Source organism: Capsicum annuum, chromosome 10 (genome assembly GCF_002878395.1).
Source record: "Capsicum annuum cultivar UCD-10X-F1 chromosome 10, UCD10Xv1.1, whole genome shotgun sequence".
Taxonomy (NCBI): domain Eukaryota; kingdom Viridiplantae; phylum Streptophyta; class Magnoliopsida; order Solanales; family Solanaceae; genus Capsicum; species Capsicum annuum.
This window is the reverse complement of record NC_061120.1, coordinates 169,416,452-169,441,453: the sequence shown is the minus strand read 5'-3', so window position 1 is coordinate 169,441,453 and position 25,002 is coordinate 169,416,452. Positions and strand designations below refer to the sequence as shown.

At 33.3% G+C, this 25,002-nt stretch overlaps 1 protein-coding gene across 1 annotated transcript in view; it reads left to right on the top strand.

Annotated features, from left to right (window-relative positions):
* The first annotated feature begins 24,372 nt into the window (after positions 1-24,372).
* The window catches only part of LOC107877945 (transcription factor MYB3R-3), a 19,425-nt gene continuing 18,795 nt past the window's right edge, over positions 24,373-25,002 (top strand). Inside the window, exons 1-2 of the mRNA XM_016724769.2 lie at positions 24,373-24,527; positions 24,804-24,949. Of these exons, the coding sequence (XP_016580255.1) occupies positions 24,804-24,949 (146 nt within the window). The 5' untranslated portion in view covers positions 24,373-24,527. The remainder of the gene's footprint in view (positions 24,528-24,803; positions 24,950-25,002) is intronic.

The window sequence follows — 25,002 nt, the reverse complement described above, 5'->3', positions numbered from 1 at the left end:
GTTCGCAAACTAGTATTAAAGAGTCAAAACCATTTTGAAAAAGGATATCCATGGGTGACTCGGCACACCCGATTTATGCTGAGTGGCGACTCCGAATTTCGATCGTTTAAAATAATCCTTTTTTGAAACAAATTTTCATCTTTTGTCACTTTAATAATTAAAACCCTTTCGACCCTTAAAACATAATCTTTGGAGTCATAAAAAAGGGGTGTGACAAATGCAGTCTCACCTGCCTTAAACCAGCCAATGAGAGACCTACATCTCCTCCCATAAAGAGCCTCAAATGGAGCCATTTGAATACTGGAGTGATAATTGTTATTGTAGGAAAATTCAATTAATAGCAAGTGGTCATCCCAACTACCCTTGAAATCAATAACACATGCTCTCAACATGTTCGCTAGGTCTGAATGATCCTCTCTACCTGACTCTATTTGCAGATAAAAAGTTGTACTGAGGTAAACTTGGGTACCAAGACCTTTCTGAAAAGCTTTTCAAAAGTGAGAGGTAAACTGTGTACCTCTATCTTAAATGATAAATAACGGGATTCCATGCAACCTAACCAACTCTTTAATGTAGAGCTTGGCATAATCCTCGGCTAAATAAAAAGTATAAACTGGCAAGAAATAGGTTGATTTGGTAATTCTATCTACAATAACCCATATCGAATCATGCTGACGATGCGACGAGGCAACCCTGTCACAAAATCCATGTTCACCTCTTCCCACTTCTAAGTAGGGCTGCTGAACTTTTGTATTGCACCACTAGGCCTCTATTTCTCAACTTTAACCTGCTGACAATTAGGACACCTAGCTACAAACTCTGTAATATCCTTCTTCATACCACTCCACTAATAGATTTTTCGCAAATTATGGTACATCTTAGTGGCTCCTAAATAAATAGAGTAACGTCCACCATGCGCTTCTGTAATGATTCACTGTCTCAAACCATCAACACACAACACATGTAGTCTACCCTTAAAGCGCAACACACCATCTCCCCCTTGAGAGAAAACCTCCACTTTTTGATCTCTAACTGATTATTTCAAATTAACTAAACCAGAATCCCTATCTTGCTTCTCCTTTATTTTGGCAACCAAAGAAGATTTTAAACTATTTTGAACCTTAACACTACATTCAACTAAATCAACCAACCGAACACCTAATCTAGCAAGCTGATAATCCTCCTGAAATAACTTCTTCTTATCATTGTCAACATGAGCAACACTACCCAAAGACAGTCTACTAAGGGCATCTGCCACTACATTGGCCTTGCCCGAATAATATAACATACTTATATCATAATCTTTTGATAACTCAAGCTATTTTCTCTGACAAAGATTTAAATCTTTCTGTGAGAACACATACTACAAGCTTTTGTGATCCGTTAGCACATCAACATGAACCCCATAAAGATAATGCCTCTAAATTTTCAAGTCAAAGACAATAGCTGCTAACTTAAGATCATGGGTAGGATAATTCGTTTTATGGGATTTAAGCTATCTAGAGGCATAGGCTTTGACCTTACCTCTCTGCATCAACACACAATCGAGGCCAACTTTAGAAGCATCACAGTAAATAACAAATCCCTCTAAACAATCTGGCAAAGTCAAGACTAGGGCTGAGGTGAGTCGAGTCTTCAACTCCTGAAAACTCTTTTCACAAGAATCTAACCACTGAAACTTGACTTTCTTCTGAGTCAATCTAAACTGGGGGATGAAATAGACAAAAACTCTTCAATAAATTGTCTGTAATAGCCAGCCAAACCCAAGAAACTCCTGATATCTGACGGAGAGATGATTCTGGGCTAGTTTCTCACTACTTTAATCTTTTAAGGGTCAAATCTAATGCCATCACCGAAAATAATATGACCAAAGAAAGCTATTGACCTTAGAAAAAACTCGCACTTACTAAATTCGGCGAACAACTAATGGTCTCTAAGAATTTGCAATACAATTCTGAGATAATCTGCATGAGCGTTTTCATTACAGGAATAGACAAGAATGTCATCAATAAAGACTATGATGAACATGTCCAAATACTGCTTGAACACTCTGTTCATCAAGTCCATAAAGGTTACTGAGGCATTCATTAGTCTAAAAGATATGACTAAAAATTCAAAATGACCATACCGGGTTCTGAAAGCTATTTTTGAAATATCACATTTTCTATTTCTGACCTGATGATAGTCGGATCTGAGGTCTATCTTAGAGAAATAACTGGAGCCCTGATGATGGTCGAACAAGTCATCAATTCTAGGTAGTGGGTACTTATTCTTGATTGTGACTTTGTTCAACTGACGGTAATCGATACATATTCTGAGAGAACCGTCATTCTTACGCACGAAAAGGACTGGAGCACCCCATAAGGAAACACTAGGTCTGATGAATCCCTAATGTAAGAGATCTTTCAACTATTTTCTCAACTCCCTAAGCTCAGCTGGAGCCATTCTATAGGGCAGAATAGAGATAGGCTGGATACCTGGAAAAAGATCTATTCCAAAGTCAACTTCCCTTTCAGGTAGAACTCTGGGAAGATCTTGAGGGAACACATCTAGAAATTTCCTTACTAATGAAACTGACTCGAGACTGGGAGTTTTAGAACTAGATAATTTGACTTGAACAAGATGGTACATGCACCCCTTAGATATCATTTTTCTTACCTTAAGGTATGAAACCATTTTACCCCTAAGCAGTGAGGTACTACAAATCCATTCAATAACTAGTTCATAGGGAAGCTAAAACTGAACAACTCTATTTTTGCAAATAGTTGAGGCATAACATGAGTGGAGCCAATCTATACCAAGAATGACATCAAAACTAGTCATCTCTAACTCCACAAGGTCAACTGAGGTGACTTTCAAGGATATTGCGACCGAACAGTTCCTGTATACCTATATGGTACAATAGAGACAACTATTGGGGTAGACACTGAGAAAGGTTCTGCTGAAGATTCGAGACTGACACCAAAATTAACAGCTATATAGGGGGTTAAAAAGAAAGTAAAGCTCCAAGATCTAACAACGAATAAACATAAGGATGAAAGACCTATAACGTACCCGTAACCATATCAGGAGAGGCTTTCTTATTATGACAGGACTGGAATGCATACAATCTGTTCTGGTGCTGACCATTAGTGGCACTGGAAGTGGTGCGCTACTGGGTTGGGCAACCCGCTAGTGCTTTTAAAGAGTTAGTTTGTCCCTGTTGGTGATCATTCCTACCTCTCCACATACCTGTCAAGCACTCCCTTATCCTATAGCCTGGCTTGCCACATCAAAAATACACATCATTACCAGTTCTACACACACCTAGATGATTTCTACCATACTTCTAGCAAAATGGATTAGTATGACCACTATTCACACTACCTTGAGTCTTAGAGCCTGGCGTCGTATCTCGACAGTCATTCCTGAACTTCAACACTGGCGCATTAGCTGAAGATGGAACTGGGGTTGAAACTTCTGACAAAACTGAGAATGGTTACCACCCTCTGACTTCGACTGAGCAAAGTTAAAACTACTTGTCCTAGCCCTTTTATTCTCCCTTTTTTTCTCCCCAATCTTCTCCTCCTCGATCTACTAAGCATAAATCATAAGTCTAGATAGGTTTATCTCCTTAATTAATACGCAGTTCTACACTCCTTGACCACACTATCAAATACACCAGACACAAACTTACTTATTCTAGACCTATTATCAGACACCATATGAGGAGCATACCTCGCCAACTGAGTAAACTTAAGTTAATACTCTTTTACACTCATATTACCCTACTTCAAATTAATAAACTCCAACACCTTAGCTTTCTCAACTCTAAAGGAAAGAACCTGTCAAAAAAGGGTGTGGCAAACTTCTCCTACTCAAAAGGCCCTGCATCAACCCTCTATCCTTCTTTCACTTCTTAAACTAGGTATGAGATATATCCTCTAACTAGTAAGTAGCCAACTCTATATTCTCACTCGAAGTGACTCCAATAATATCAATTACTTTCTGAACCATATCCAGAAAATCCTATGGATTCTCTTCAGACTTGGATCCTGAAAACAAAAAGGAATTCATCCGAGTGAAATCCTAAACCCTAGCTGTAGTTGAATTAGCGATGGGATTGGCTGGGGCAGCAGTCTGCTGATTATTTTGAGTTGCTACTGAGTGAGCTAAGGTAGTGAATGCAGCTCTGAATTCAGTATAAGAGACGTTCTCATTCAGGGGATCTTTCTGAACAAGCAGAGCTGCAGGCTGATTTCAATTTCTTCTTCTGTTGTTTCTTTTGGGAGGTATTATCTTAAATAGAAGAAAGAATAAGTCAGAAAGAGAGTTCAAATATAGCTTATTCTCACACATACAACATGAATACTGAAAGAAGGAAAAATTTCCTAAAATATCTTATAGCCTCCTATCCATAAGTATGGCACGTTTCACACCTATGCACAAGACTCTACTCAACGCGACCTTCAGACTCCCTAGGATACTGTAAAGCTTTAGGCCCTGATACAAAGTTTTGTCACGAACCGAGGCTACCCCCTAGTCGCGATAATGGTGCTTACGGTCACAAGTGACCACAAGCTAACCCTTGAGCTGGTACCTGCTCTGAGCACTGAATAATATACTAGTATAGAACATGTGCAGAAACAGCTAAATAAAGCCATAAGGTTTTTAAATACTGTAAAATGATTAAGCCATGAATCTGAACGTCTAAAGCAATACTAAAAAATCTGATAAAATACTGATAATTGACTAACTGTCTAAACATCTGAAAGCCTATAATGACTGAGGAGTTGATAGGATAAGCCACCAACTAACTTCGACTGACTAACTAAAGGGAATATGGAAATACTAAAATAACATAACAGGTCCTCAGCATATGAGGACTCATCATAACTGCTGTTGCTGATAAGCTGAACTGTCTAAGCGCGGTTAAAAAACTGAGCATCCGAACCTATGATATAAGATGTCATAGCGTGAAGAAAGTATACGGTCAGTACTTTGAACATTCTGGTATATGAGATGAGGTTAAGATGTAATGCATGGGTTAACTATGCATAAAATATTGACTGGCTAAATAGCATGAGATAACTGATGCATAAATACGTGAAAGCTTTAAAATCTGAAAATGCATGACCAAGCACATAACATAATACTGAATAGTCTGTAAACTGAAAAACTGAAATTTAGTAACTGAATAACTGATAAAATGTATGTTATAGTCAAGCAAACCTTAACTAAATTATATACTGAATATTGAACTGAGACTGTGAGAGCTAGTTATAACCGACATGCCCCAAATCTACTATCGGTGTCCAACCTATTACCCCGATTAGAAGGGTGTCAGTATCGTGCCACGAGTACTAACACTAGCTGTGTGGATCCACTAATCTGATGTCCCAAAGGACGAGGATGTCATGCCTCACTGACGGGGGACCCCTCAAAGTCTACGATGGCGCCGTAGGTTTGGAACCTAGGGACTTCTACTAACGTTTCATGCCTAACTGATGGGGGAGATGCCATCCCTAAGTTCACTTGGTGCTAAGTGTTACTCCCAACTAAAGACACTGATGCTAGGCTGAACTAAGTTTAAACTGAGCAACAACTGAGTATAACAACTGGCTGAATGACAATGTTCATGGTTTACCTGAAATTCTTCTGAAACTACTGACTTATGTAAACAACTATGTAACGTGTGTTCAAAACCCACCAATGTTAATAGGGACATATAAACACTTTGCAACCATACTGGAGGATCATTGTTCAAAATCCAATCATTTAGATATTTCATCAAATACTTGAAATTCATGAGCTTAAGCAAGAGAATGAGTGAAACATGCGGGAATAGCATAATTATAATACTAAAGCCATAAATTTGGGACTTAACATGAAATTTTTCATCATTCAAATGTGTAAGGGCTACTTTCAATAAGAAACACTTGTAAACATCATTTATAACCGAAATTCACAAAAAATTTATGGAGATAACTCATTATAATCATGTAAATTCATGATTTAAAGCATAAAAATAGATTCTTGGACTCCAGGGGTGAAAAGGGCCCATGGATGAACATCACACATACCTTAAATCCTTAAGCTTGAAAGGGAAACACAATCTTGAAAGCTTTCTTGAAGTTCTTGAATTGGGAGACTTGAATTCTTTGTTTTTCTTGAAGAGAATGTAATTAAATTTGATGTTCTTGGGAGAGGATTAGGGTTTTTTTGATAGAAAATGGGAGAAGAATGGGCAAATAACGCCCAAATTACTGATATAAGTCGGGTTATGACACTTGGATTGAGGGGAAAAGACGTTACTGCCCCTCAGATATTTAAATTCATAACTAGAACACATTTTGGAGGAGCACTGCGACGCGCCAAGGGACACATCGCTATACCCACCATGACGGGCCACTATCGTGGTGAGGTGCTCGAAATGAAATCCAAACACGACCCAATTCTTGTCCAAAAAATCCAAAACTTCATCGAGACATGCTCTTTACACCTCTGAACATGAATTAACTCAAAAACTTACGTATCAGGGTCGGGAAGGCTAGATTAAAAATCCTCAGAGTTAAGAAGCCAAAAATAAGACTAAGTCCCCAACACTTAGTGGAAGTTTTAGGTTATAGGCCTCTTATGCAAGAACTATGAGCTGAACTGAGCTAAGAAAAGTATGGGGTATTACATCAACTAAATATGACATATACCTAAGATTTGCCTTGATCCTTCTTCACACTTATAGCCTTAGATAAGACAAGCATTCAATAATTTTCTCCTAATAAAGAGTATCTACTCTCTTCGATCTATACCATTATTCATTCATTCTTATCACCACTTTCTTAACATAAGGAGGGTCACTGAAGTGATAGAACATGAGAACCTAAAGCATTAAATAATGTTATACATAACTTTTTGACTTGACTAGTGCTTGAGGATTAGAGTATCAAAGGCATGGATTGATTAAAGAGATCTAAACAAAGGACATACATGACATATACGAATTCACTAGTCATTACGGGTATATCATGAGTTTGGGGAACTATGCATACTATGAAACATGGGTTCATACTTATCATAAGTTACTTAACATAAGACTGGAACTCATATATTTATGAAGGATGAATCAAATCATAGAGTGAAGCTATTACTTCTTTACTAGAAGCTGAGAATGAACTTGAATATGCATGAAGTATACAAGCATTGGTCACAGGCGTGGCTCTATCACCCAAGACATAGATAGGGTGCTATAATGACTGAAATCCAAAAATAAAATACGTTAGATTAAGAATGGATCACTATCTTATGACAACTCTTATTGACATGCATCACCATATAATTCTCAAAACTTAATTTGGTTCCTCACCCTATCATCTCCCTCTTAGATCAAAGTCGACATTCTGAGCCTATGAGCTTATTCGATATCCTTAAGGTTGAGTCATAATTTCTTCACTCTAATGGTTTTCACGTAAATGCTCAATTCATGGGGATAAACTATATTTGCAAAATACTAACTTTATTCTTGGACACTCCTTTCTTATATACCACTCTTAACTCTTTTTAGCTTTAACAATCATCATCATATACTTACACACTTCTTGGAAACATACCTGCCTCACTAAATAGACAATAAGCCCTTCTCTTCTTAGCTTACTAATATCATACCTCTAAGCTTATACTTTTCCAAAACTATGAGAATTTCTATTACACAAAATGATTCAGCATCGCCAACCCAAAAATCCTAACTTAGCTATTAAGAACACCATATAGTATATAACTAGCCTTATTCACACTTAACAACTCAAGGGCATTATTAACCACACATGACACTTAAGATTCTTAGAAAATAATGCAACCCCATATCACCTTAGGTACACCTCTACATCATACCTAAACCATCATATTCAATTATGAATGGATGGACTTAAACCCTTGCATACATTATTTCAAGCCTACTAGCTCACCTTCCCTACAAGTAGTCTCACTATTTCAAGCATTTACTATTTCCACCTTGATGATCATCCACTGTTCAACTTAGTGTCTAGTACTAGACATGATTAACAACACAATCTCGCATACTATTCTTGCTTGGCAAAACAACAAGAAACACATGTCCGCTAGAACCTCATAATAATAATAATAATAATAGATCATAATCTTATGGTCTATTTTGTTATAACCCCTTAGCACATCCTCCTTTCATATCTCACTATTACTTATCTATTTATACATCTAAATTATATTAATATCTCAATAAGCATCAACCCATTACCTTTTCACAATCACAATGGAGAGCCCATCATAACAATCCTTAACAACCTAATACTTTCATTAATGACCTATGATTTTCTAGCATAACGAAATACCATCAAGAACTCATCTTCTACGACAAGCATAACCTAGGTCACCCTAACTTCTAACTTCGTCTCTACCTTCCACCATGAAGTCTACACGACACTTACTACCCCTTAGTTAACACCTAAAGACATATAACCTCGGTCCTAAATAAATAGCATGCATAGATCCATCAATATATTCTTAACCAATTGTTATCCCCAACTTTCTTGTAACTACATTTCTAAATACATATTTCCAACTCTGAGGTTGTTCTACATACTACTTATGGATCATAACACTCTATATTACAATATCCCTCAATGAAAACTCTATTCAATAATATGGCTACATTTGGTCTCCGCTTATGAGTGTTGTCTGTAATGAAGGGTTAACAAGGAATCTAAAAAACATATTATATTTTATCTTAACCACATAACTCATGGATGAGGATGTTGACACCTAATTTTTGCCCTCCACAACTAAGTTTAATCTCGAGTTTCTTTGATTTTCAATAAAATTACAACATTTATTTTATCGAATAAAGAAACTCTTTAAAAGTATTTATCCGGGTAAGTTTTTCATTTTAAGTAGCGATTATATATTATCGTATTCAATTATACGAAATTATATAATTTTGTTACTTAAATATCTATTTTTCATAAAATATTGGATTTTAATCAAGGTTTGTCTTAAAATAAATTTAAAGGATTAAAATCTTGATTTAAATATAATTTATTCTCGAAAATAATTTATTTGGATAAATATGTGTTCGATTTTATAAGGTTGAGAATCTCAGAATTAAGTGAGGTATAAATTCATGTCGGATTGCGGTTCAATTTAGCGAATTAATTAAATATGACCTCAATTGAAATCAAATTAGCCCCAATTGTAATGCAATTGACCAATAGATATTTAATTTGGTTAGAGTTTAAATAAGTTGCCTAAAATGTAATTCAATCTTAATCCTCAAAATTACCATTTCTTAATTGGGATTATTTAATTCAATTAAATTTTATTAGATTTATTTTTAATCCAATTAAATTTAATTATGGTTATTCTAATCCAATTAAATCTAATTAGGGTTATTTAATAACCCCAATTAGATTTAATTGGAGTTATTAAATAACCCCCAAATTAACCCAATTACAAAACCACACTCCCCAGGCCCATTTGTGTTTCTTCTCCTCATTAACAAAAACCAACTTCATCCCAATACAAATCCCAAATGCTCCAACAGCCCAAATTCACCATGACCCAGCCCAATTCACCTACATCTTCTCAACAACAACAGAACAAAGACAACAACTCCAATAATGCACAAACATCAAAACACCATCCATGGCAAAAACCGGACTCGAATCCCTCAACACTAATAACCCCAACGTCAATGACCAGATTCAACCCACAACGACCAAATTGCAAACCCAACAAACCTGAATCTGGGTCCGATCTGCAAATTAAATTTGTTTCTTCAATGAAATCTCTAGAAATTGGACACCTCACATACCATAACGGCTATTGCAAGAATCTCAGCCACGATGGTACTATTTTGTATATAGTTGGTAGATTTCTATTGGTACTTGAGAGAATTTGTTTTGCAGAAATTCTATTGGCCAACCCCCCATTGAATTCCTTAAAAAAAACATAAATTGGTACAATTTTATTAGGGGAATTTGATCTGGAGTTCAAATTTTTCAAATCCTTTTTGAGGAATTCCCTAATTTTCCCCTAAATAACTTTATCCCACATCGGTGGAGCAACTTTTGAAGGGGGTTCTCTTTGTTCTCTATAAATAGCTCTTCTTAAAGCTGAAAAGGGTTAGAAATCTTGGGGGTTTTGGAAAAAATTGAGAGAGGGAAAGCTTGAGAGAAAAATTCTTTTGGGGGGGAAGCATAAAACAAGAGAAACAGTCTTAAAACGGGGAGACAAAAAATTTTGAGAGGGAGATTCTTGCCATTTTCGTTGGAAACGGAGGAAGAAAAGAAAAAAAGGAGTCTTCAGAAAAGAAAAATACAGTTCGATTAGTAATTTCATTTTTTGGGCATTCGTCGCTTAAATTAAAGATTCCGAGGTGACGACGACGGTGTTCTCCGGTGGTGGTAGAGTCCAACGTTATCTTGAGGTTCTGTTTTGCTGCCTCGAAAGAGGTAAATATACTCTCGTCCCTGATAATTTTGTCATTTTTTCTTTTTCATCACCTTTCTTCATAGAATTAGTCAATTACTTAGTTATAATCCTGATAAGTACTGGGAATTTATTGTTGTAGAAGGCTTGGCTGGCCATAGGTTTTATACGATGACAATTGTGTGATCTCTTTGTCATCCTGAAATAATTGAATTGATTCATGAATTTTGTAGTGATAATAGCATTTAGGTTGCATTGTCGCTTACTATTTCTTTCTTCACAATTGGTATGGGAACCTTGAATTCTGTTTGTTCTTGCTTTTTGCTTGAGCGATTGATATTGTTCAATGATATTTGAAATTTCTAAGACTGAAAATGGTGTTTTGATTCAATCATTGGTGTGTTTCTAAATAAAGATTCAATCTTTAATAAATTCATCCGCTGCTCATTGCCACTCTGAATCTGCAATATTATCCTGTATATGAGAGGTGTTCTCACTCTTGAAAGGTTTTCTTTCAAACAACTGCCGAGTATTTGTCATTATTGCGTAAAGCTTAACAGCTTAAAATATTTATTTCACTGGTATTTCAATGCACCGAGGATTTAATTTTCATGTCTTTACCCATCTAAAAAAATGATATAATTCAAGTTGTTGTTTTCGTTTTCGTTTTTTTCTTATGACTTAGCCCAGTTTGTATAGCATTTAAAGATGTTTCATTGCTGATGTTAATCGTGTCTTCGTAACTAGCTAGAGGTTGATGTTAGGATTTAAATGGTTTAAGTTGATTGTTTATTAATGTGATTTAAAAGAGTTTTGAAGCTGAGGATTTTCCAACTATCATGGATTTGCAGCAAGGCATAACAAATTCTTTAAGAGGGAATGCAGCTATTCCAAATATTTGCTAAAATAATGCTTTGATATATTAAATTGTTTCAGTTTGTAATTAGTGGTTTTCCCTATAGTTTTTTGCTCCAATTTATCAATTTATTTATTATGTTGTGGTTCAGACATCATTTTTTTAATTATTTATTTATTCATTCGTTTATGTTATGTTGCTTTCTTTTCTTATCATGTATAATACATTCCAGTAAAGTATTCATTTCCTAAAATGATTGGTGGGTGTCAATATGTTGCAAACAAATGCATGGATACTCTAGTCAATTTGAAATTGTGGTTGTATGATAATTCCTTTAACCATGAATAGTTGGTGAATTCCTTCTAACTTTTTCATAGGTCAAACCATAGTTGTATTTTCGTGACAATTTCTCTTTAGTTGCTTTGTTTGTTCTATTTTCCCATTTTATTTTGAGTTTTTTTTATAAAGACACATATGCTCTTGAGTTGAATGATAGGTCTTGATAAACTAGTTTAGCCTTCCTAATGATTGAATGAATTGGGTATGTCGAAAACAACTCCAAATGGGGGTTATGTCCTGATAATTACAAATGCTTTGAATCGTAGTGAAAAGATGTTGACTTCTGATTTGCAATTTTGAAAGAATGATTTGAATTTGAGTAAACCCCAAATCATGCATGTCTTTTTTTTTCATTAATTATTTCGAGTGTCTAATAGTTTGTTTTAATAGCCAATTTTGGATTAATATTGATTCATCTCCTCTTAATTTAAGAATTTCTTTGGTTAGTATATGTTTCACTTCCAAATTTCTGGATTATTTCATATCTCTACGTGATTGGTTGCAAATTCAGAATGACTATTAAGTTTTCTTTTTTATTTGTCCTTTGTATGAACTCGCCTCAGAGTCCAAATGGACTCTTTCCCCTTTGCATGCTGTAATGGGCAGTGAGACCCATCCTTTGAGTCAATCCCGAGGGGCTAAGGTCAAAAGTCAATCTCATGACATATGAATACGAGGAGTCGAAAAAAGAAAAAATGGGTTAAAGTCCATCCTTGAAGCGGCCAAGAAACTCAAAAGTCTCATTTTTCATTTATTTGTTTCTTCATTTATTTATTTAGTCATTTATTATTGTCTTTATTTACTTTTTAATTTCATTATTCATTCATTTTGGGCCTCGAAGTCAAAGTTGTATTTAATACAGGTGGATCAGATTTTGGACCGACGGGCCTAAAAAAAGAAAATAGTTTAGGACAGGTGCAAATGGGCCAAAAGCCCAATGAGGTTTGGGCCCAATGGCCTAAATCTTTTACTTTCTCCCCCTCCCCTTTTATGTGTTGATCTGCCTTTTTATTTGTTTAGACTTAGTTAAAATCCCTACTAAGTCGTCGACATCTATTTTATACAAATCGTTTTCTAAAATCAATCACTTTTCAACAAATCAATCTTCTCAAAGTTAATCAAAAGATGTTTTTCATACAGTCCGGATAACCGCAAGTTAGCGGACGTTTTAGGTGCCTATCATCTTCCTAAAACATTAATAGGAACCTCTTACTCAGAATTTTTTAATTTTAAATGATTTTTCTGTTTTGGATCATTTAATGTATTTTATAAAGGTTTCTTAATTCCTTTTCAAAATTAAGTGGTGACTCTTCAAAAGTCAAATTTTTTGCAAAATAGAGGATATAAGCTATCGACTTAAAGGACTTGAAATACACACCAATTGGCTCCTCTCAAGCCCTATGTGTGATTTCTGAAGTTACTGATTGTAAATCGGAGAATATTATCTCGGGAGGAATTAGAATTTACTACTTTCATTAACTGAAGAATAAGTAATAGTTGATGGATTTTGGAGTAACACACGAATCGACACAAGCTTTTCGAGAGAGAAACTTTATAGGCATGATCTAGAGTATGAAAAAATAGAAATATTTCTTAAATTCCCAATAGCCTCTCAAAGAAAAGTACAAACGTCTTTGTACCATTCCACAAGACTCTACTCGACACGACTTCACAAACACCCTAGGACACTTAAACTCTATGCTCTGATACCAAGTTTGTAATGCCCAGAGACTACCCCTTGAACGTTACACGATGCTTAGAACCACAAGCAATCCCAAGCTAACCCATGATAATGATATAATTCATAAACAACTGAATAAAATACATAAAACTAAAAATAATAAGCGAAAAAAATGTCTTTAGCTAAACTTGTTTAATACAATACTGTTCAAAAACTTACAACACTTGTTATACGAAAGAAAACTAAAACTGAATACATCAACTCTGACGGACTGCCTATGAAGCCTCTACTAATACTAACTATAGGTAGTCGGGACATGACCCTATCTATCCCTAATCAATACAAATGAATAGAAATAAAATAATACTGGAACTAAAGTTGACTCGAGTCTTCAAATTAAAAGAACTCATCACCAACTGGCTGAAAACTTTAAAGTGTCTAACCATGACATTGTGGGCTACCAGCGGTACTTACATTATGAAACAATGTATCCACACAAACGTATATGTGGTTAGTACTTCTGAAATATACTGAGTAAGTATGGGTGAATATAATAAGTCAAAACTGAAGTTGAACATACTTTCAAATCATACATGCTAAATGTAAAAGGTCTCACCTTGATCATGAATAAAAATGAAAGTTGAAATATCATAAAAGGTGAATAATAAAGCATAAATTGATAAGCTTAGTGAGTCATTACACTTAGTTTCTAAAATCTTCTTTACTATGAGAGATTCTCATAACCAACATAAACCATGTGATCTAGCATGGAGTCCAACGTCTGATCCATATTAAGGAGGGATGTTTTACCCATGCCATCAAAATAAATTCTGTACTGAATTAGAGTGATCACTAAACTGAGCCAATCGGACAATGGGGACGCTCTCTGGCGAGGCCCTTAACTACGGTGGCACATAGTATCTAGAAAATAGAATGTCTTGAACCCATATTCCCCCTCGATGCTAAATACTACTCCTAAAATATATATATTGCATTCTCATACTAATGAAATTTACCTTAAAATATGCATATGGGTTTATAAATCTAAAAACCAATCATGATTCTATTAATAAATCATACTCATGAATAACTGTGTGAATTTGATGTCATGTCTAAGATCATAAGATCAAAACTGAAATTTGAATCATACTGTAATGATCTAAAATAGTAAATCTGAACTTCTTGAAAAATAAGAGAATCATGATAAATTCATAGGCTCTTAGTTGTACTAACTAAATCATGCTGAAAATCATATGTATTTATCATCTCATGAAAATTAATGTCAAAAATACGAAAATTCATCTCATATTAACAATCATGTAAGTAAAAACATGAGTAAAGGTAAATTCTTGTGCTAACTGAACTTTAAATCATATGATAGTATCATAATTTAGAAAACATAAAAATTGGGTATGAACCCTAATTGAAATCTCATAAATTCAATTGTAAAATCAAAGCTTTTGGGCACAAGGATGAAAGGTTATCTTTGTCTAAAGGCAAAATGGCTCGATGGACCCTTGTATTATGTCTGTTTTGTAATGTGGATACTCTTACTTACATGTTTGTCATTTGGACCCTTGAACCCACTAAAAAGCAATATTTTAAACACTTTTTTAGTGAGTGTAACACACTCGCCCTACGTCAGCTTCCACGTCATTTTAAATACTACATTAAATTTCACATCATTTTTAAAATGCCACATAAGAAATTAAATATTAAAAAGATGAAAAATTTAAATTGAGAAATAACAAAAAAATAAAAATTAAAAGGCTCTCTCTTCTCCATCTCTCCACTCTTTCTTCAAATTGAAATCAAACTTGGGATAATTTGATGGGGCTTTTATGAAATTGAGCTTTTCCAGATTATTTTCAATCGAATTCAATTGCTCCAATTGATTTATGTTCACTGGAACAGCTTCGTCGGCACAATTCACCATTGCAGGATTAAAAAAATCATAATTGGATAAGTTCCAAGTTGTTTCTAACGGGGCTTTTGATTTTTCTACATTCCCAGTAGCTGATTTCATCAAAAAAGATTTACAATTTTGAGTTGAATCCCTCAAATCACCATTTCCCTTTGAAATCGGAAAATTGAGGCTAGAAACCCTAATTTCCAAATTGGAACCATTTTTAGCATCAATAATTAGGGCTTTTGACATGGTAGCATTCTTCTCTTGCCTAGGTATCAATTGACATTGAGTTTTTTCAATTTTCCCAGTAAAATTTTCGTTGTCGGAATTTAAACTAAAAATTTTGGACTAAAAAATTACTGGTATTGACGCAATGACTTTTTCTATCATTCCCTTTGATCAAATTAGCACGAATTTGATTACCAAAGGTTTATTTAATTCGGCTCTTGGGATTTTACAAATTGTAAAATCAACATAATAAAAAGTTACAAAGAAGATGATGATTCAATTTTTAGTTCGTTTAATGCTCTCTCCGCTGAGATTTTTGGCCAAAAGGTCACCCGCTCTTGACCACTAGCCATTCCTAACAACAAACAACAACCAGATGTGGGCCCTATTGTATCTGATCGCAAGATTGTCGCCATTTCTTCACCATCTACTTCTTCTACTGGTGGGCTTAACGAGGCGTCGTCGTTGTCAACTTCAAAATCGATGTTACATTCACATCAGCAAAGGAGGCCGAGGTTTGCGCCGGAATTGTATAGCGTTCGTTTGGAAACAATTATGCCTTATTTATTTTATATGAAGTGCAAAAAGATTGAAATTCCTTGTTCTTGTTTGCTCGTAATTAGCAAAAGACCATGTAACAGTAGCTTTTTTTTGTTTTATTTACCTGTCTGAAAAACTTTGATTTATATTTTTTTAATTTTTTAAAATTATTTTAATATAAAATTGATCAAAAATTGACCCCTACTCGCACCCTAGGCGCGTGCCTGCACGCATTTGTCCTAGTCAGACATTTTAATGACACATATGTTTGATCAACGGTCAAAGGGTTTAAAATATTGCTTTTTAGTGGGTTCAAGAATCCATATGAAAAACATGTAAGTAGGAGTATCCACATTATAAAACGGACATAATATAAGGGTCCACCGAGCCATTTTGCCTTGTTTAAACCCCACATACCTGAATTTCTTGATTTTTTGAAGGAAAACTTGAATTTGGAGTCTTGGAAGTTGAAATTTGGGAAGAAACCCTAACTTTTTTTCTCTTGAGAGTAGAGAGGAGAATGAGCATTGAAAATAAACTAATAATATGAAAATATCATTTATATGCTGACTTAAGTCTTGGGGAAGGAGTTTGAGGTGAGGAAAAAACCAAACTACCCCTAAGGTAACTTAAAATATTTTGCAGGAATTTCTCAATTCATAATGGAGTTGATAGCCCATCAACTTGTTGAAGTCTTGTCAACTTAGTCGTCAACCTTTAGCTGAATTAGACATTTACTAGTTAAGGATGACGACGGAGTTGACAATCCATCAACTTGTTGACAGCCCATCAACTTGTTGATGACTCATCAACATAGTCATCAATCTCTAAATGATTCAAGGTCTTTTATGTTTAAGGTTGACGACGGAGTTGACAACTCGCCAACTTAGTCATCAATCTCTTGCAGACAGACACTCCCAAGTAAAATGAGCATAACTTTCTACTCTGATATTGGATTAAGGTGAAATCGGATGCATTGGAAAAAAGACTCGAAGATCTTTCATTTGGTGAGTTTTTATCTCCGATAATCTATAAATTCTAGAAGTTATACTCATTTAAATTTGACCCTTGTTGGCTTGAATACTAAAACTCAACCGATAACAAATGTTCTCAACTCAACTTTACTCTAAGTGCTTCCTATGACCATGATTCACATCAAAACCACTTTAGACATGAGGTGAAGGGTGATGACACTTAATTACAATTTAAAATAATCATTTTAGGGCCTTTAAACATATGATGAACGGTAGAAATTTAGCAAGGAGTTTGTGGGATATTATAATTAGACTTTTAATTGTTATTGCTATAATTTTTATTTACAAATTCATCAAATAGATGTAAAAATTATTTTTTTTAATGGAGACCTAAATGAGGAGATTTACATGAAATAATCCGACTGTTTTATTAAAGCTGGCTAAGAAAGCAAAGAGTGTAAACTTAGTAAATCCCTATATGGCTTAAAATAGGCACAAAAGCAATTACATGAAAAATTTGATTCTCGCGTGATTGAAAATGACTTTAATTAAAATAAATGAGAGTGATAAATGTATATATCATAAGTCTTGAAATAATTTACATGTTATTATTTGCTCATATGTTGATGATTTATTAATCTTTGGCTCTAACATGAATGTTATTGGAGAAACTAAAAATATTCTTAGAAGCCATTTTGATATGAAAGATCTTAGTGAGGCAAATTTTATTCTACAATAAAAATTACTAGAACATGTGATGAAATTTTCCTTGACCAGCACATTATATTGAGAAGATTTTGGAAAAATATAGTTTTCTTGATTGCAAACATGTTGTAACTGCTTTTGATTCTAGTATTCACTTATTTTCTATTGAAAGTGAAAATGATGTGATAAACCAAAAAGAATATGCTAGCATAACTGAAAATTTGAGATATGTGACTGATTGCACTAGGCATGATATTGCATATGTAGTAGGAATACTTAACAGGTTTACTAGCAAGCCAGGTAATTGATATTGGCATACTATAACGTGAGTTATGAGATATTTAATTGGGACAAAAACTTGTAGTTTGTTCTATAAAAAATATCCAGTTGTACTTGAATGCTTTTGTGATGCGGATTAGAACACTTTATCAGGTGATTCTTTATCTACTACTGTTTATATATTTATTTTGGGTGGTATTGCTATTTGTTGAAAATCTAAAAAGCAAACTATTATTGCTAACTTTACCATAGAGGTTGAACTAATTGTTTTAGCTTCAGCTAGTGAGGAAGTAAATTAGTTGAGAGATTTATTATTTCAAATATTTTATTTTGAAAAATTAATTTCACTTATTTTATTCATTGTGATAGCACTGTTGTAATTGGTAGAGTTCAAAACAGTCATTACAAAAGTAAATTCAGACCAATAAGGAGAAAATACAGTAATGTGAAATCATATTTAACAAATGGTATAATTAATGTTGATTATGTTAAATCTTGTGATAATCTTGTAGATCCACTGATTAAGGCCTTAGCAAGAGAAAAGGTCTGGAGCACATCGAGGGGGATGAGATTGAAGCCTATAAATTTCTAAGTCATATGTGAGGAAACCCAACCTAGGGACTTGAGATCCTATAACCAGGTTCAATGAAAAAATGAATCACATGATGACTTGTTGTGAAAAATACAGAATTTTTGATCCCTCCCTATGATGTTAGTGTATTTGTTCCTGTAATAGTTGTAGAGATTGGGTTTGAAAAACTCTAATGAAAATCGGTAGCTCGTATAAGTGGGGTGCTAAAATTACAGGAGCCCTCTCAACAGATTTCACCTATGTGAGTGTGAAAGTATGTGCTTCTTATAAGAATCAGGTTCATTCTCAAAAATCACTTATGAAATCGGAATAGCACAAGGTCGTAATGTGTTGGCTATAAAGCTCATGTCAATACCTTGACTATTTTGTGTAATTTAATAATATTTTATTTTTCTTAAGCAGTCATAGTTCAAGTTTGAGACCTCTACGACTCTAGAGTAAAAATTATCATTTTACTAATTGAAGGTTCAATGCAGCGCACACCTCCATTATGTATGGTAGTCTTCCTTCAGCTGATAAAATCTCTTATGTTAATACTAAAATGAGTGGGAGATTGCTGGGGTAGCATTTTAATATTTATAATATTAATTTGCTTTATGTTTTTTTTTTTTTGCTAAAACGTGATAGCTATAACTTCTCTCTTTTTTATTAATGTCTTCATTTGACAAAAAGTGGCATTAAGGTATTTAATGCTTTAAGTTACAAAGATGTCATTTTGTTCTTTTGCCTTGATAGGTAGAATGTGTCTGTTGATTTACATTGTCACTTTGTGTTGCTCATCACCCAATGAAACTTTAGTGGCAGTGATTGCCTTCACTCTCATTTAGAGTCATTCTTTATGTGAGTAATATTGTTTCACTTTGATGCTTTCATTTTCAATGTTTAGTGACTAATAGAGGTAAAATGGTTAGATTTTTTTTCTTAAATTATTTGTAACCAACATTTCTTTATTCATCAACATTCTATCACTTAATGGCTTGTAATTCTTATAACTTATACGCCATTGATCTTCCCTCTTTACCACTCCCCATTCATTCTTATTCAATATAAGAAGACTTCTTCTCCTATAAATAAAGACGGTCTTGCAAATTTTTTCTAAGTACAAGTAAAATATTGAGTTCACAAAAGTTACTAAAAAGAGAGTTTATTAGTTGAAGGAAGGTGTTCTTTTTGTTGGAGCTTTAAACTCAACTCATGTCTAGAGTTTGTTGATTTGTACTTTGCGAGAAGGTTGTTATATTCTGGAGGGAACAAATCAAGAGGATTGCTGCTGATTGGTGAAAATATCTGTTGCGGTGGGCTTGAATCTCCTTAAAGAGAGCGAGATATCCGCGTCTCAACCAAGAAGAAGACTATTGTAATTTCTTCATTTTCTGTATTTCCAATTGTAATTTATGTAATATTTCACCAACACTACTCAAGATCAAGCCTAAATTTCTAGTATCACATGGGTAAAAAAATGTAGTCTTTTCATTCCTCTCCAAAAAATAAAAACTAAAAAAAATTTACTCCTAAAAAAATAAAAAAATACTTGGTTCAAAGGGACTCTCCTCGAAAAAAAAAATAAAAAAAAAATCAAAAAGTTGGCGAAATATACTCTAATAAAGACTAAAAAGCTAAATCAACAAAAATTAATCTAATACAAAGAATAAAATAAATTTTTTTGTGTTTTAAAACTTTTTCAGTTTTTTTCTTAAAGAAAGCAACTAAAAAAATAAAAGAAAATTCTGTAGCATACTTCTCCTTAAACAAATAGTGGAAGAGATCGTACACCCATACTCAAAATCATGTTTTGTCCCCAAGTACTAAATAAAGTAAAATAAGGGTTAAAGATACTCTCTGAGGCTCTCTAGGGCTTATCTAGACGCATGTTTCCTCAATTCTCATCAAGGGATGTGTGTATCCTGCACTTAAGCTCAAACATCTTAACTTCAAATTTTAGGTACTTAAACTTTCCCTGAATCTACAAAACCAACACAAAAAGGGATACTAAATAAATAAATAAATAAATAAATAAATAAATAAATATATATATATATATATATATATATATATATATATAATTAATCTTTAATTCATTTTGGCTCAAAATCTTTTTATCTTTAAATCATTTTAAATTCTACATAATAAAATATAATATTAAATATAATCATAAAATCAATGCTCAGAAAGGACAATTAAAAATACTAAATGTGAAGCAAATAATGACTAAAAATATATATTTTTAACCTCACATCACATATTTGCTATTTGAAAATACCGTGAGGATGAATATCATTTAATATATATTTTTGAGAAAATATCCTATTTCACCCTTAAACTATACCCAAAACGGCTGAGACACACCTCAACTTAACGGGGGTCCTATTACTCCCCCCTCCCCCCGACTAATTAAAAGTGTAATTTTGACACCTTTAGTACCTACATGGCACACACGTGTACCTACGTAGATCCTTCAATGTGTTGTGCCACGTAGGCACTAAGGGTGTCAAAATTATACTTTTAATTAATTCAGGGGTAATAGGACCCCCTTTAAGTTGAGGTGTGTCTTAGCCGTTTTAGGTATAGTTCAAAGGTGAAATAAAACATTTTCTCTATATTTTAAAAAAAATATCTAGCTGAATTTTACATCTTCACTTATCATTGTTCTTTATGTATTTTAATATGTCTCAAAATTATCATATTTTTATTATTTCTTTATTTAAAAGTAATTTTATTTTTATTCACAATGAAGTGATATTTTTATTAAGTACCAGTAAATCTTATTGATTTTTTTTTTTTTAGGAATGTAAATTGCACAGTCAAATAGTAATATATTTTAAGAAATTATGATTCTTTTATTATTTGAAAGTTAAGTCGTTAGAGTTGATTTGCATCTTATAGTAACCTCTATATCCTTGCTTATTTATACTTGTAAAATAATATTAGCAGTTTTATTCTCTATAAATTTCTTTAATCATGTCTTTAATTGTTTTAAACTAATAATTTATTCTTATAATTTTGTTTTATTATACAATTTTTCTATATTATAAATTAAAAATTTAAAGATCTATGGACTTACACTCCATGCTTCGGGGCTTACACCTCGCCCCATGCTAAGTAAAACGCCTTACCTCACACTCTCACCTTTTAAACATTGCTTACAACAGTAACATACCCAGTTCAGTCACAAAGTGAGGTATGAGAAAGGTAGATTATGCAAAGAACTTACCTCTACTTCAATGGGAGATAGATTGTTTTCGATAAACCCTCAACTCAAGAAAACACTCCAAAGTAGACACGAAAAAGAAGTAAAGAAAATACAAGAAGCAACGATCAATAATAGAAATAACATAAGGTAAACTAATGTTAAACAAAACATTAATCATGATATAAGAAACAATAGATAGTCACAGAAATTGAAAGACAAGAAACTAAAAGAGTAATACTATGAGTACTAATATGAACGAACAATAAGACAACACAATGTCACCTATTAACTTTCTACCTAATTAATTTATGTCCTCCGCACCCTCCTATCTAAGGTTATGTTCTCGGTATACACGTCCTGTCTAATCACCTCTCCAATACTTTTCGATCTGCCTCTACCTCCCCCGAACTCATCCATAACTAACATCTCACACCTCTGTATTGGGGTATCCATGCATCTTTTATGCATATTTTTTAACCATCTCAGTCTCACTTTTCGTATTTTGTCCTTCATCGAAGCAGCTCCCACGCAGTCCACAATGTTTCTGATCCTATCTCTCCTAGTATGCCTATACATCTATCGTAACATCTTCATTTTCATAACTTTCATCTTCTGAATGTTAGAATTCTTGATTGACCAATACTCCACCATACAACAAAGTTGGTCTAACTACCACTCTATAGAACCTGCCTTAAATTTTGGTCATTATCACTATTTACCACCATATTATTTTTAAAGGAAAAAAGCTCAAATATATCCTCGAACTATTAGAAATGGCTCATCTATGCCATCCATTATCAAATTCGCTCATCTATGCCATCGCCATTAAAAGTTTGACTCATCTATGTCATTATTGTTACATAGTGGTTCATTCGTACCGTTATTTTGCAATGGTGATTTTGTAAAGTCATTTTTTCCACATGACCTCATTTTAGATGTCCACTCACGTAATACAAATCAATCAGTATTACTTAAATCCAAAACAAAAATCGAACCAATTAAATAAACCCGACAAATTAATAGGTTTGATTTTTATTTTTAATGAGTTCGATTTTCAGTTTTAACGTGTTCAATATTTTTTCGGTGTGAATTGAATTTTATTTTAATGAGTGTGATTTTTAATTTTATCTTGAACCGGGGGGAGGGGAGGTGATCTATCGAAAACAGTCTCTCTACTTCTTCGGAGGTAGCAGTATGGACTACGTACATTTTACCCTTGCCAGACCCCCACTTTGTGGGAATACACTGGGTTTGTTGTTGTTGTTGTTGTTGAGTGTGATTTTTAATTTTGATTTTAAGTAATATTAGTTGATGTGGATTTATTGACGAACCTCTAATAGGAGGTCACAAGACAAAAATGATTTTATAAAATCACCATTACAAAATAATGATACGAATGAATCTTTGTATAACGGCAGTGACATAGATGAGTTAACTATTAAAGACTGTGCCATAAATGGGTCAAACTTATAACGAATGACATATATAAATCATTTTTAATAGCTTGATGATATATTTGAGCTTTTTCCATGTTTAGAATATGCTTGACGTATAATATTAGATTAGTTAATATTTTAAATGAGTGTAGAGAATTTATCTTTATTTATTCTTTAAATAAAGATAAACTCTCTATATTGAGAAAATAATAATTTTAATTATTTAATATTTAAATCTTAATGTGTACTCAATTTCAAATATCTTAATCTTAACATAAATAAATAAGGTATTACTTTGAAGAGTCACTTATTGCTGTGCGTTAATTTAAAATGTTTAAGTAAAGAATCTGTACACTAACAACAAACAGATCATTCTATGCTACAATAAATAAATTTCAGCAAGAGAGATGGCCACTCGGTTAAGACTTGTTCATCACACACCAAATCAAATCAAGGCCACACAATTTCCAATCAAACGGTGTAAAATCACCCATGAATATCTAAACCAATGAACATATTCAACGTATATTATCCATCGAAATGTGCCGTTTGAGGTTTAAACTTCTTTTTCGTAACCTTCACGTGAAATCGTTAACGCCGTTGCCACATTTATAATAGGATGCGTTTGGCCATGACAAAAATCGGTAATTAAGAAAGGTAATTTTTATTTTAAAATAAAGAATAATATTTAAAAAATAGAATTAGACTTGATTATAAATATAAATTAAAATTATTTTCTAATTTTTGCGAGTAATTTAAAGTGAAAAATATAGTAAATAATTTTTTAATGCTTTTCAAATTCCTGAAAGTTTCAAAACTTAATTTAAAGTTAAATTCCAATTTTTTACTTCATCCATTTCAAATGGATACCTCGCTTTAACTTGGAATGAAATTTAAGAAAATATTTTTTTTAAATTTTGTAATTTTAAAATGTTAAATATATCAAGATGTCCTTAATTTTGATCTTAAATATGCTATATGAAAAGTTGAAATTAAAGAAATATTTAAAAGGAAATGAATCTTTATTTTTAAAAATAAAAAACAAAAGTAAGTCAAAAAAATTTAAGTGGAGGGAGTGTAATTATTTTTCGAATTGTAATTCAAAAAGAAAAAAAAAAAAGCAAGTAATTTCGTTCCAAACGCCCCCTTAAGTTCATCATAATTCCAAAGAAGCAAATGTTTAACGGCTACCAAACGGCCCCGTCGGTGACCCCCTTTCATATATATTCGTTATGTACAAACCATTTTTTTCCTTTTAATTTACAAAGATTTACTTTCCAACGGCAATTTTTTTTCCTTCCCTATAGCTCAATTTCTCTCTCTAAGAGATTTATTGGATTCCGAATGAGCTTATTATACAGGTTAATTCGCTAATTAATTCTTGAAATTGCATAAATAATTATTAGTTGTATTGTTTTCTCATCAATTTAGCTTCAATTTTATTTTATTCTGTTTTTTTTTCTATTTTTAGTTAATTTCATTGGTATTCTGATTATTGAATCGATTGTATTGTCTTGAGTCTTACTTGGTTGTTATTTTGATCTGAAAATCGGAAAATCATTAGGATTTTGTTTTCAATTGAATTTTTTGTTATTGAATTGGTGTTGATTTAAGATTTTTTTTTTGGAGTTGTGAAGATGGATGGATTGAGAGTAGAGAATTGTTGTACTGAGAATAAGCAATCGACGGCGGCTTCGGCTTCTTCTGTTTCTGAAAATAGTGGAGGTGTAACTGTAAAGTCATCGGAAGTATCCAGCCCGACTCCTGCATCACCAGTTCATCGGTATAATATTGTTTTGAATCTCTCTCTCTCTCTCTCTCTCTCTCTCTCTCTCT